Here is a 14,780-nt window from a genome sequence, read left to right as displayed (position 1 = left end):
GTCTTCTATTTTTATAATTTCTTACACTTCTAACCATCTTTGATATGTTTTTGCTACATTAGTTATTCCTACGCTAATGGAATTTTGAATAAGCCTTTTATAAACATTTCATTCCAGCAGCGACATTTCTAGGGAGTTTTATTCAAAGCATGAAAACATAAAAGAAAATTAATAAAAGAAATAGCAAGGATAACAAGGTTAAAAGAACTTACAGATAATTGAAAGACTTTCATGGACGTGTATTTAAAGTTTTTTATATTTCTTTACAAGATTAAAATTATATTAAGATATATAATTATGGCAATTGCTTATTATATCTAATAATAAAATTTATCTAAAGTATTTGAAAATTGGTTTTATTTATCGGAAGCAATATATTAAAAGTTCACCCCAAAATATTTTCTGCATGTTTACGGTTTTAACTATAAGTTTAAGCACGAACAACATAATAAGTTAGGCTGAACTGCTGTTACATAAAGATAACGTTGCGTGTTGCACTACAATATATGGGCATCCGACTAACTCCCCTAGTTTTGATATATTTTACATGAAGTGAAAACAATAAACAATTGTCATAGTTGTATTTTTGAGATAAATTACAGATAAAACTAGTGAACCATTAATGTAAATATTCGTAAATGAAAAATCGTTAAGTTCGACCAAATATTTGGTGTATTTGGTCGTATGTATATAATATAAGGTATACGTATATTAATACAAAGTATTAACCAAATATAACAAAAACATCATTAAATTGCACAATATCCTACTCAGCGAACCAAGTGTGGAGTGTGAAAGGCCATTTGTTTTTCAAATATTGTTTGTGTTATTCAAATCTTTTTGCATATGCAATGCAATTTATATTTATATTTATATAAATAAAAATTGTCATTTTGATAGAAATTTGTACCTATTTGGTATTAAAGAAAAATGCAGCATTATATAAATAATTTCATATTAGTATTCAATACATTAACATTTTCTCACAATTATTGCAAATACTCAAAAAAATCACGGCTATGTAGGTCTACAACATAATTAAACAAAAAATACATTTCGATTCTTTGTTGTTGTCTTCGTTTGAAAAGTTTCGACACGGAGCCGAAGAAGTGTTGTGTTTTAAATTTTCCACGCTAAAGTAGAATTTATTTGAAGTACTTTCAATAGGTTTAGTGGCTGGCAGTCCGGAGAGTGTACCTCTGCAGTTGATAGATACTCGAGACTGTTTGCTGTATCTACCCCTGAACTCAACGTAGACGGTCCTACACTTTAAACAAATTGTTGGGAACTATCTGATAGAAACTTTATTTCTTCAATGGCATAGCTTTAGTACGAATTGGAAATAGAGAATTTGGGTTTTAATAGGATTTGGATTGAAGCTCGATTTACGGTTCACGAATGGCTTCTATAGCCAGATAAACTAGAGTGGGAATGTGTTAAGTAAATAAAAAATAAATAGATCGGTAAAACCATTTGCTCTCTTAAAAATTAAACTAGAACTATAGTTTTGAAAGGATAATCAAAATATTCATTATTTTAATAGCCTAGTATAAGCACTTTAAGATTATCATATTATTACGAGGTTACATTTAATGTAACGCTACCACCGTTTCGGTATGAAGATTCTAAAGAAAATACTCGGCAATAAATTCAATAGTTACTTCTTTCCACCAATTTATATATTTATATTTTATTGAATACAGTGAGGTGTTAAATAAAACAACCTATATCAAACTGAACATTACTTATTTAGAGTGACAATTAATATATTTTACGTCCTTTTAAAATTGACGCCATTTCATTTTTCGTAAGTTATAAAAAAAAATGGCACCTGTCATTATAATAAAAGCGGGAAATGTACAAACGTAATTATTATAACTTAATACATAACAATGGAACCGTTTCGTTAAAATGATATTTATAAATTTAATGTCAATTAAAAATTAAATCATATACAATTAAATCGAAATTTAATTATGGAACTCTTAATTTTCATTAAACTGATACTTAAAGCCTCTGAATAAACTTAAAATTTATCAAATCCGTGCGCGAATTTCTATGAAAGCTTTATTAATCAAACACTTTATGTTTACAAATTCATTTGTAAGGTGATATATTAATATAATGTATATTTTTAAAGTAATTTGTTAAATGATCAATAATTACTAGTGGTTGGTTCGTCAGCATTCGTACTCCCAACTTGATCTTGCCGAACAACGATGTTTCATATTGTGATATTTCATGATATAATTCCAGTGTAGGTAAGACTCACTCACCCTTGTCACTTTGTTCCAGCGTAACGTCATAGTTTCTATGGCTGACGGTTCAATGACTGTAAAAGGAATATTAAGTATTTCTTACAGCTCACCAACGCCCACAGCCACTGAGTCTGTCATAATGGGGTCCGTTTGTTAGATAATACGTAAGAATCATTTTACTTTTAAATAGAATATACCATATGTTACCGTTTTCCGTCTTTGTACAGTATCTTTCCTAAAATTCTTCCTAATCAGACACCTATTTGACTGCTCTATGTATGTATATGTTTAAGGAGTTAAATTAACTCATATGCGTTCAGTTATTCATATAGGTTTTCACAATTATCAAAAGTATGTCGAACACAAAAAGATTACTTTAATTCCAACTAATAGTTTCTAGTACGTTCTCGTATTAGTACGTTCAGACAAACATACAGACACCACTGCTTTATTAAGAGCATATAGATCCTCATCAAAACATACAAGTCAAAAAAAAACAAAAACGTAAAATTATTCATTGTTTAACGTATACAGTGTCTTTAAATATGTATTATACATCTTGTGTGTCATCCTGGCTCATATATGACAGAACTCACAGTGAACAACGAATTACTTTTTATAAGATCTCGAAAAATTCCAACCAATCGCCTATTCGGCAATCGATTAGAAAAGAGTGATTTAAGTCATTCAGCCAATAGGAACATTTCTCTTCGGTGTCCTATATTCATTGAAGAACGTACTCAATATGATTTCCTTATTCTGTCAAAAATTGTGTTGTCTTTTCTTAAAAAAAAGTTACATTTTATAATCCGGTTCGGAACATATTGTTACATTTAACCAACCATTACCAACATTAAACAAAAACAAATTTCATTTTGCATTCAATGCGATTTAAACATCGACGGAAATGAAATACACAAAAAACCACAAATTGTAAGAAAAAGTTAGTCCATAACTAAATGAAGGAGACTCTGGAAATGTACACGGCTTTAGTATGAAGTTATATTAGACGCCTTGTTATACTCGCGTAGTTATTGTGCAGAGCTTTACTGTGCATACAGACGGTAGACAGTTTGCAATGAGATACGATATTGATATACGAATTAATTAAGCAACAACTACAACAGTAATATCAAATTCTAAATATTTGAACGTACACAACATTAATTAGCTTAATTGACACAAACGAATAAAATGTGTGCTCGAAGTATGTGTGTTCATCGCGAGAGAGAGATGGTATATACTGTTATGTAAATTTATTATCTATTACAAAGATTCTACTACAGGAATAAATTTGTATACGAGAAAAGTATATTTATAAGTGTAAAAGAAATCAAAAACCACAAGGTCTTTTTGGAACTAATAACAGATAAATATTTAATGAATTAATTATATGTTCATACTATGAATACCTACACAGCACATTTTTGAAGAAGGGTGTTTTTTAAAATAATAAACTGCCCCAAGTCATAATGAAGTCATTAATTAAATTCTTTTTATAATTAAAACTAAAATATCAAGAGTAAAATTAAAAGAAAAATTCAACTAAATGTATAATTTATCTCAATTATAGGAAGATGGGTTAAAACCTTTTTTTAGGAGTGTGCCCGTGATAGATGAGTTACAGTTACTTACGGTCCCGCTTGGACCATTCAAACTTTTTGATAAAAAAACATATTCAACGTTACTGTAGTTTCTGTGCAACAGCGGGATGTTCTATAAATCTTAAATTAAACAATAAACGGTCCGTTTTCAACTTTATTTCATAAAATTATCTTTGTCTGTTATTATTACGAAGCTAACTTTCTTATATAATTGAGATGTTCTAAACATATTCTTGTTAATTAAGTAAAGAAATTATAACTTATTTGTAACTTTGCTTGTATTTCAAGTCACATCTGTCATTGTCGTCTACACTGTCGCAATGAATTAGTGAGTATGTCATTAATTCATTGCGATAGTGTAGCACAATATTATACATACTCAACTGTTTTTACCTAAACTAAGTACAGCGTACTGGTTCGGTAAAAATAAGGTAAGCCGGGAGACTTCGACGTGTAAAATAAGAATTCAATACATAACATTTCTTAAATATTGTCCACTTTATACTCAAATATTTTGAACAATTAGAAATTATTAAGAATTTCTTCCTCCAAAATTTATGATTTAAATCTTATTTTTACCAAAAAAAAAAAAACGTTTTGTTTTTACTTCATAAATAATAATTGTATAATATTATGTATTACTAATATTTTAAAAATTTGATTAAAATTTTAATTCATTTTATATCATACAATGTGATTGAAATCACGACTTTAGTAACTTTCAATGCAAAATAGATTGGATTGGTCAATGTAAGTCACTTTATAACCAAAGCACCTTCAAAATGTCAGTCTTGACAAATGGCATTGCTAACCAGGTGGCATCGGATGGGTATGTCATCTGAAATGGATTGCTTTGTGATTTATGAACGGGAGATTAACAGCACTGCTATTGCCAACAACAAAATGAAACACAACCGCTTTTGACTCTTGATTGGAATGCAAATTTTCACTGTGCCAATTTATGATATCGTTTGTATTTCTTACGCGTGATTAGAGAAATGAAACATAATCAAAGTAAATATTACGTAGAAGACTTATATATTAAGCAAATTTTCGTTTTGTTTCGAGTTTTATTATAAATATATTCTCATTCGACTAGTCTCGTTTGGGCGTTCTTTAATTAAAAAGAACAATCATATTTAAAAATTCACATACGACATTATAATACTGGTTATAAGACTATTTGCCTCATCTTGAAATCGTAGAAAACGTGAATGAAATCTTCAAACTTCAAATATTTTAGAAAAACAAGTCTTTTTGTTTATTTTATTAATTTATTTACATAACAATTATTAACATTAAGGCTTGACAAATATACAAATAAAAGATAAAAGTAGTTACTGTCCAAATCATGATCGCGTGGGATGGTGGTAAGAATGCTAGCAGCATTTCCCCGTTGAATCGCGATTCCGATTCTCTGGGCTTTTGCCCAGAGAATCGGATGGAATGAACCAGCCCCAGTGGTCCCTCCACTGAGGTGAGGAGTTATATTTTCATGGAGATTTGTGCACTACTACTTCCAGGTATAACTAACAACAGCTAACGACTGGTGTTACAACTGCAAATGTTAATATATTTTATATAATATATAAAATGTATTTATTTTTCTGTTTGAAACTTGGGAATAAATTGCCAAACTAAAATATGGCAATTATGTAATTTTTAATGAAATCACGATGGTGATAATATCTTGAACATGGATGTGGATGGATATAGAGGGAGGGGAGGACCGAAGAATCAATGGATGGATTGTGTGAAAGACGATATGGCTGGAAATAATGTTACTTGTGAGAAGTATGGAAGAAGAAGGCATGCTGCGCCGATCCCAAATAAAATGGCGATAAGGGCAGGAGGACGATGATAATAAAATCACGATCGTTTTATACAGAAAGAAATAGCTTAACTTTTCCATATTATAAAACATTAAATAGTTTTGTAAAGTAATAAATTTCGAATATTTATATGTTTAATATCATGTCGCTTCAACTACGTTCACCAGTGATTAATTACATATTATGTGATAATTAACATATTCGCGAACCATATCCGTTTTCAATAGCGTAATTTTTAATTATAGTCTTAATAAACTATTTTAATTTAAATGCATATCATTTGGTAAATTATAAATAGCAAATATTAGTAATTGCTAACAGTTTCATGTGTGGAGCAGGATGAAGGGTTGTAATTTGACTTTAATTTACATATTGCATAAATTTAGAACAATTTTATTTTTTGAGTGATTTACTCTACAATAGCTTGATATTCTAAAGATAAGCTCAAAAGTATCATAAAGATTATGCAGCTGCGGTTTGCCAAGCACGTCCTCCCTAGTTAGCGAGTTATGTAGAAAGGAGTGAGGAAAACTTTCCGAACAGAAACACAGTTCGTGCTGACGGTATTCTGCGGAAATACAGAAACTTCAAGTTCGTATCTCGTAATAATACGTTATTACATGACATGATTCTTAATACGAAGTTAATTTAAACGTCGACACGTCAAAAAATATATTGATGGCGGTTCAACTATTCAATTTATTTATGTATATTTTATCGAATCCGGCAAATTTTTGATGTTGGAAAATTTTGAATTAGTAACAATTGTTACAAAAATAAGTTATTGTCCAGATATAACGTGGAGACATTATGATTATATTAACCAGAGTAAAGGCAGAGCGACATCAGATTGTAAAAGATAAGGCAGATGGAGCGTCTGGAACATATAGTGAAGTAACAAAAGCGAATACAAAATCATAAGCGAATGCGAGTTCCCGGCATCGAAAGCGAAACGACACGTCTTTTTATAAACATGTCAAATTGTCACCTTAATTATGATTTTTTTGACGTATTAACAAATAGTTAATTACTACACACGCTACTGGGAATTTGCATTCGCTTTTGATTTTGTTACTTCAATGTCATATTCCGCGCGCTCCATCTGTCTTTTGTTTTAAAATCTGAGTTCTGTATATAGCCATTTCATCTTTTGTCTTAACTTCGCCACGATTTATTACATGGCCTCCCTAAGCTTCTAAATTTTAATTGTTCGATGTTTTCGGGTTTCAATTTCATATTCATTAGACATAAGTCGTAATTTTTTCCATAAAGATTTTTTTAGCATTGTAACCTTATATTGACGTTCATGAAGCCCCGCTAAACTATGTTGTAGATGTAATATTGTTTTGTAAAACCTACTTTTTTGTGATTTATAATAACATCTTAGTTATGTTAATAGAGGTTTATTAAATGTATATATTTTCATGACATCTTACAAAAATCACTCAATGCATTCGCAGACTTTTTAGGCCCTAAAATTTGTAGACAATTGTTGAGATAAGTGCTATAAATAGCCTTTATAAATATAACATTTTTATTGATGATTAAATTTAATTGATGAATAAAGGTGAAATGCATTGTTATTGTTTGTATATATCCTTACATTACAATATTTTTCATTAACAATATATACATTAAACCTTTGTGCTCGTATTGTTGGTATTGATATTGATATTGTTTGAGTTTCCTATCACAGGAGCATGTTTATTTGCATCTTTAATCAACCTAGTGTTGAATATCACATAGCATGTTATCAATTCAAATATCCCAAACCAACAAAATAATTATCATTATGTTTGCATGCTAAATTTTCAATATTCACTTCAATATTTATTTGATTAAATAATTGAAGCTCTATATCATAAATTTAATGGATTTTAATTAAAATCATGAAAGACAAAAACGAAGCAATGAACTAGACCATATGAATTTCAATATTTGTACTATATTTAAAATAAAATATTAAAACAGGTATTTTGGAATTTCGATCACTCTATGTATTCTAATTTAATTAAACTGCGAAGTATCGTAAATTGATTTAAGGCCTTTTAAATACCGTTCAAATTTATTTGAAAGTCCTCCAAGTCTATAATATATTGGGCAATGTTTTAATTACCTAATGGCTTGTGGCGGCACGAGGAAGGAGGGAAGTGGGACGTTGTAACAAGTGTAAGAGCTTAATATTAGGTATTTATGAAGTCGATTTAATATTGAAGCAACGACGAGGCTAAGTATTAATTAAGTTTATTGTTTAATTAGTTCACTAAGAGTTTTGTTAAGATTATTCGCATTACTAAATATCTCTTAACCTTAGGAAATCGTTTAAAAAAATTGTATCCAATTATTTGATACTTATGGATCGAGTGTGGAGTAACTGAGTTGATGGATAAAAAGCGAGATACATACATCATAGCTGGGACGAGATTGTTAAGAAGAAAATTTGAAAATAGTTCCCAACAGAAAATCTTAAAGGAAATTATCTAGAATTATTATTAGTAATAACATTTAATTTTTTACATATATAATGCATAAAAAGCTAACAAAAAAAATACATTTTCGTGTCAAGGACAAGTAACGCAGACGAAAGTGTGACAATATAATCGTATAAGGAGATAGTTTGGCATGGAAGTAGAGAGCTAAAAAAGGTGTATACCTCATACAAAGCGTGACGTGTGCAAGAATCACATGTGCAGGGTTTGGAAAATAAATATGATAAATCATTTCTCTATATAAGGGATAGATAAGCGCAGGCTAATGATGATTGGTTCTGGTATTGTCTTAACCTTTACTACTCACTCATGAATTATCAATAAACATCAATGCTTTACTTTCGTGTGTTCTAATGCGTGTCAGTGTAATTACAGGAAAGAGTGATTATAGATATGAGATCTAATTGTCAGGAAACTATTAATAATGTCAAAACAACCTATGATTGAATATTTCTCATCGTTTTCATCAAGATGGACGTACAAACAAGAGCAATGCGATTTCGCAACGCCATAATCGGACGACACGCGTCACACCATAGAACTCGAACTATAAAAATAATAATAATTGGGTTTATGATACGAATATTTGAATTACTCATTGCTAATTATTTATGTACGATTTGTTTTATTTTGATCAATTGTGAATTAACTCTAAACGTATAACAGCACTCTACGATTTGCTCATAAGCAAGTTTAACAGCAGTACTTATGTTATATAATATTGAAATGTAGCTCCCTAATGAAGGAAAAAGGTTTCCCGTTCCCGTATTTACATTTCCTACTGCTTTGATCGGACCGAATGTTGCCGCAAGCAATATAATCACTGGCCTTTTTAAAAGATTCAAGCGATTCCGACTGGTATATTATAAGTCAGGGCTAATATAGTGTTTATTTAAATGAAGGTAATAAACGGGATTAATGAAAAAAATAATTTATTTTTATTAAAAAACAAGCTTAGTAGAGACTAAGCTTGTTTTTTTAATCCATACAGAGTATGGATTAAATTAATTTTCTAATTTCATAAATATGTATTGCTTCTACATTTTTATAAAAATAAGGTTTACCATTTGCATTTCAGAGCTATTTGTTTAATTATTTTTATTTGCTTATTATTACAATAATAGTTTTACAAAAATATTAATTATATTCCGTAAATAAAAATTAAGATTTTCAAAATGGCAACATTGTAATTCTTCAATTAATTACAAGAACATAACCGATATGTAAAGTTAATTCCGACAACAAAGCTGATCCGCCTTTATTATTAGATCATCCCTTACACTGACAATGACGAATAGACATCGTCTGTATTAAAATGATGGATGATATTAACAAGACAACGCCCGTTTATTACTTAGCGTTATCTATTCATTATGATATTTACAAACTGCATCTAATTTAAATATTATGATGTCAGTGTGTGAGACGTGATACAAAATCTCTTTGAGTACGTTTTAATTAAAGTATGAAGTATTCAAAGGCCGCTGTGACAAGCCCTGTGCAACTTTGTAAGTTCGAGAATGTGTGCCGGCATAAGTTTTACATGCACTTTGCGAGTACGGACTCTTGCATTAATATTTAAATTTTTGATACTGACGATTACTTTTAAAGTATATTTTTAAATCGTTCAAAAATGTATGTTCTCTTATGATTCAGCTTATCTCATAAATATGAAAAATACTTCGATAATAAAACATCAATCTCATTTTATTCACTCTCAATCAATCTTTATAAAAAATAATTTGTAAATCATATGAAAATTGTATCTCACTTGAATCTTAACTTGAAAATATCGAGTATCTTATCTAAGTACTCCGTCATTAAAGGTCATCGACCGTAGCTATAATCTTTACAGAATAACGATCTACAACGTTATTTTATACCAAAGAATTTATTTATATTACTTGCGAATAAAGTATATGAAATGGAATTACTTTTTCCACTTGAGTTTTAGAGTTTCAGCCAGCATTCGTTGAAAGATATATAAAAGAAATAAAGTAAAAAACAAAGTAGGACGTGCAGTACCCGTATTGATCCTGCGTGATAGTCTATTGGACGATTTGGAGCGAAACTAAATTTAACTGCTTGGTTGCTCTCGTGGCTATCTGATATGGCTAATCATGAGAGTTCCTGGGTTCGAATCCCAGATCGGAACTGTATAATGGATTAGTTTTTTTGTCAATATGTAACATTACGGCATTTAAGAGCTGACAACTGGGTTGTAAACTAATACCGTGCCTCATAAATCACGTAATGATATAGCCTACATCTGAACCCTTACCACCAGGCATTTAGATTTGCACAGATACTACACTATGAAAATGATCGCTGTAGCTGTAACCGTGATATTCATTAGTAAGATCAATTAAGTTCAAAAAAGTCAGACGCGTCGCTAAAGATATTTAAATCGAAATGGATCAACCCTGTTACTGGTAAACGTAATTCGTAACTAAATACTTCAAAGTAAAAGTCACCAAATGAAAAATTAGTTTAATGTAATCGCAACTCATTCCCTCCGCCTAGTAACTTTTTTTATGCAAATCGAGGAAGATGTGACCTGATTTTTAATGACACTGCGCAATCACTTTGATGAATACTGTACGCGTGTCAGATTTGCATAAAAGGCCCTCGTAAAATATATTTGGGAAGAGTTTAAGTTTGACTTTTTGTGATTTTAAGATAGAAGTAAATCATTTATTGACGTGAGGACTGCGTTTAATTTTTCAGAATAATGTTATAAAAATTGTGTAAGTTATTGAGAAATGTAAAACACACATTTAACAATCATCTGTAAATATTATAGTTTAAAAATTGTAATTATTGATCGCTTCATATTTCAATACATTATTATTAATGACATGAAATTCAGTGGTGCTTGCCTGGGATTGAACCTGAAATCATCGGTTAAGTTGCACGCGTTCTAACCACTGGACCATCTCGATAGCTTATTACAGGGGATTATAACATATTTGCGTTGTAGCCATGTATAGTTGTGTGATTAATAATAATTATTCACATCAAGCACTCGTACAAAGTATTCAATCTGTATAGAGGAGTTTTCATTCTGGAAATATCTGATAATTCAATTTTTTAGAGATAATCTAAATAGTTAAGAACATATTCCAATGAAAAAAAAATCGATTATGTTTTTTGAATGTCATGTTTCATGTAATAAATGTCAATGCATGCATTGAAATAAACATATTTTTTTTCTTGTTTTGCGGTACAGCTCGGTCCTCAAAAGGATTGACAGGGCAATTACATTTCTATCTGACGTCGGACTATTTTGACCGCTTATCATAAAAGTGGCGCTTAAAAATGCACTACATATTTTTTTTTGTTATCCCCGTTTTATAGTGTTGAATTTTGCTTTTTATTCAATGCATTATAAATCATAGAACGTTATGAAGCTTGTAAATATTATATTAAACGTAGATTTCGAATTCTATGTAAAAATCGTATTAAATATTAAATATTTATTGGACAAACTTATTATGTTATATTTAAAAAAAACTTGTGGTAAATAAAAATATATTTAATAATCACTAAGTAATGTGCCTACTTAGTGCCAAACGCTTTTGTAATTTTAATCAACAATGCGGCCAATAGCTGAAGTTGTCTCAATGATCAAGACCTTCTCAAATTACCGCCTTAAATTGTTTGGACTATATTCTTCAGGACTTAAATTAAAAAAGAGGCAATTCGTTTCGTCAATTTGCATAACAACCCACTTACATTACGGAGCACGTACGAAAGATCCGTGATGTTGTTTTATTGAGAACGGGGAAAGAGGTGCGTTCAAATAAACAATATTGATGAAACTGATCGTAAACAAAGTATAAAATTATATATAAAGCATTCCTGTGTGAAAAAATTACAGAAGGTTTTTTCGTGTTGACTTATTCCTAACAAAGAAAATGACACATGTTCTTTAAGGAATTTTTGACTTTCTGTCATTGGGTTATTTTATTTCAAAGTTATTGGGTTCTTTATTATGATTTTAAATCTATTAGCATAAATTATAAATATTTTAATATAAAATCGATTTCATACGGCTTAAATTACTAATAAAAACCCTAACTATATTCAAACTTAGGAGCGAAAACCACAATAACAATGTTTCTTTTCAGAAAAAAGTCGATAAAAATTATGTTACATACTTCAAAGGTAAAGTAAAAGGTCTTTTTGCAAATACGCCTGAGGCTGCGTGAAAGCGTTTCCTTAGTGTTTTCATTATATTATACATTTTTTAAATAAAGCACATTTATTCTTGACTCGCCTTGACATTATGACTTTTGAATCAAAATTAATGAAAACATTGATTTATATATTTTATAAACAGGTAAAAACATGAAATAGAATAGAATTATTATGATAATTTTATGACTTGCTCCATCTTTATGATTTCAACAATTTACGTGATACATATTAAGTATGTTTTTGTTTACAATTTGTTAATATATTTATCTAAATGAAACCTTAGCGGTATCTACAATTGGTTTCTCAATTGTTTTTATTTTAAAACATTCAAATGACAAATAGCACGATAATACTACATGGCATTTCGTAATATTTTTATTGCTTTTGAATGCCTGAACGCCTTTGTTTACCAGAAAGATAAATAAATGTACATAATATGACCTTAATAAAATACAAATAATAGCATTGAAAGCGACTGGTTTAAAAAGCAAATAATGTTGAATGCAAGGGAAAATACGTTTATATTATTTTGAATAAATATGTAACAGATTTTCTAGGTTAATTTTCTAGTATACTAAAATAAGAAAATCGTAAACACTCATGTTAATTACAATATATTTTGAGATCTTAAACGAAATTGTAACTATTATAATTAATTAATCTGTTTTATATTTTATATCTGTCTAAATGGTTTTATAATTAAATTAAAGCACACGAAAGCCTCCAAATATCGTATCACACGTTGATGCCACTTGACCGACACTGTTGACCCATTTAGAGCGCAACGAGCACTTTTTAATTAAAATATGTATCTTCATAATTTTTATCTTATCAACATTATTTAATTTTCTAGGTGAATATTATAAAATAGTTTATGGACAAGATGACTAAATAAGATTTTTTTTTAATTTTTAGTTGTTAAAATGGTTGTAATTTTGAAAAGTTCACAAATAAAAATGATTAATTCTAATTTTCTTTGTTTCAGCTCACTCTGATCTCAGTTTTTGAAGAGAAGGATACAGTCAAAAAATTGGCGTCAGTAGGAATACTTGTCTAGCGTTCGAGTTTGATGGCGACCATGCGGGGAGGCGCAGGTGGATAGCATGATAGCGCCTGCCACGGCGGCCTAATGGCGCTTGTGCGCCGGATACTAGGCGACGCCCAGGTACCGCAATTTATAAAACAGTTTTACATTTAAAATTACTATTTGTTAATATATAAAAAAATACGATTCATGCTCTATTTGGATAATCAAACGCAACTTATTTAATTAATAAACTTACTAGATGTAAGAAACAGGTATGTCATTGTGCAATAATAACAATAATTTCTACAGAATACTTTGAACATTTACCCGTATTAAATTCTGAACCGCAAAATACAACTCAATAGTATTTATTGTACTTGAAAACAAATACAATTTCATAAATATTTTATTTTTGATAGCTTACAGATTTAGAACAGACATTAGTTGTTATGTTATTGTTTACCAAAACTTTCCAACTGATATTTTCTGATCATTAATTCTTATATAATATACGAACTTCCTGATAATTAATTCTTACATAAATATTCACATTAGCACACATCACATTATTGGTTTTATATTATAATCTTTGTTTATTTCTATAAATATCAGAATACGGAAATTATTTTATATGTAATATGTAAAGGGGGTTTTCCCTTCAGATTTTTATAAATATGAAAAAAACCGCGGTGTAAATACGAACGTTTTGCAATTGTTGATTGCTATATTATAATACTTATGAAAGAACTGTAACTTCACGCTTCGCATAATCTTTAGAAAGAAAATCGTGTGTAAGCATATCTCTTCGTTTTCACGTTTGCAAAGTGTTTTCGTTTTTCATTATTTATATTTTTAGTTTTATTTAAAAACATGAAACTATTTGGATAAATAATTATTTTTATTTATTAACACGAAATAAAAAATCGCTCTTCGAACATATTTTATCATTTATCACTGTATTCTTTCATTACTATATACTATATTGTTATATATAATATAATTAGTAATAAAAAAATAATATGTTATATTTGTTGTATCTGTATGTGAACGTATGTTCGTATGTTTATATGTTTGTCCTTATGAAAGTGCTTTTACGACACTTATTTTCCAATTATTAATTTATACCTACAAAAAAATTTAAAGAGGGAACGTAATTAATTATACAAGAGCGCCTACGTTTCCTTGTAGCACTTGGTGTAACGGATGCATTGACCTAACCATCGAATTTTGATAAAACTTGGAGGTTTAGGACCCTTGATCGACGTATAAGTTATTACATTTTGGTAAAGTGATTAAGTGTTCCCAGAGAACAATCAACATACATATTGTTATAACTTTGTGTCCAAAGGCCACGTGAACAAAGTCGCTGG

The 14,780-nt window shown here is 29.5% G+C and overlaps 1 protein-coding gene across 6 annotated transcripts in view; it reads left to right on the top strand.

Moving 5' to 3' along the window:
• Positions 1-14,780, top strand: part of LOC125068402 (kazrin) — a 92,975-nt gene that overhangs the window by 47,202 nt on the left and 30,993 nt on the right. For all 6 annotated transcript variants that reach the window (XM_047677505.1, XM_047677504.1, XM_047677506.1 and 3 more), the window contains exon 2: positions 13,369-13,548. In XM_047677505.1, the coding sequence (XP_047533461.1) occupies positions 13,513-13,548 (36 nt within the window). In that variant the 5' untranslated portion in view covers positions 13,369-13,512. The remainder of the gene's footprint in view (positions 1-13,368; positions 13,549-14,780) is intronic.

Source organism: Vanessa atalanta, chromosome 13 (genome assembly GCF_905147765.1).
Source record: "Vanessa atalanta chromosome 13, ilVanAtal1.2, whole genome shotgun sequence".
In the NCBI taxonomy this organism is placed as follows: domain Eukaryota; kingdom Metazoa; phylum Arthropoda; class Insecta; order Lepidoptera; family Nymphalidae; genus Vanessa; species Vanessa atalanta.
Note: the sequence above shows the minus strand (reverse complement) of the source record. Positions and strands in the feature narration are given on the sequence as shown.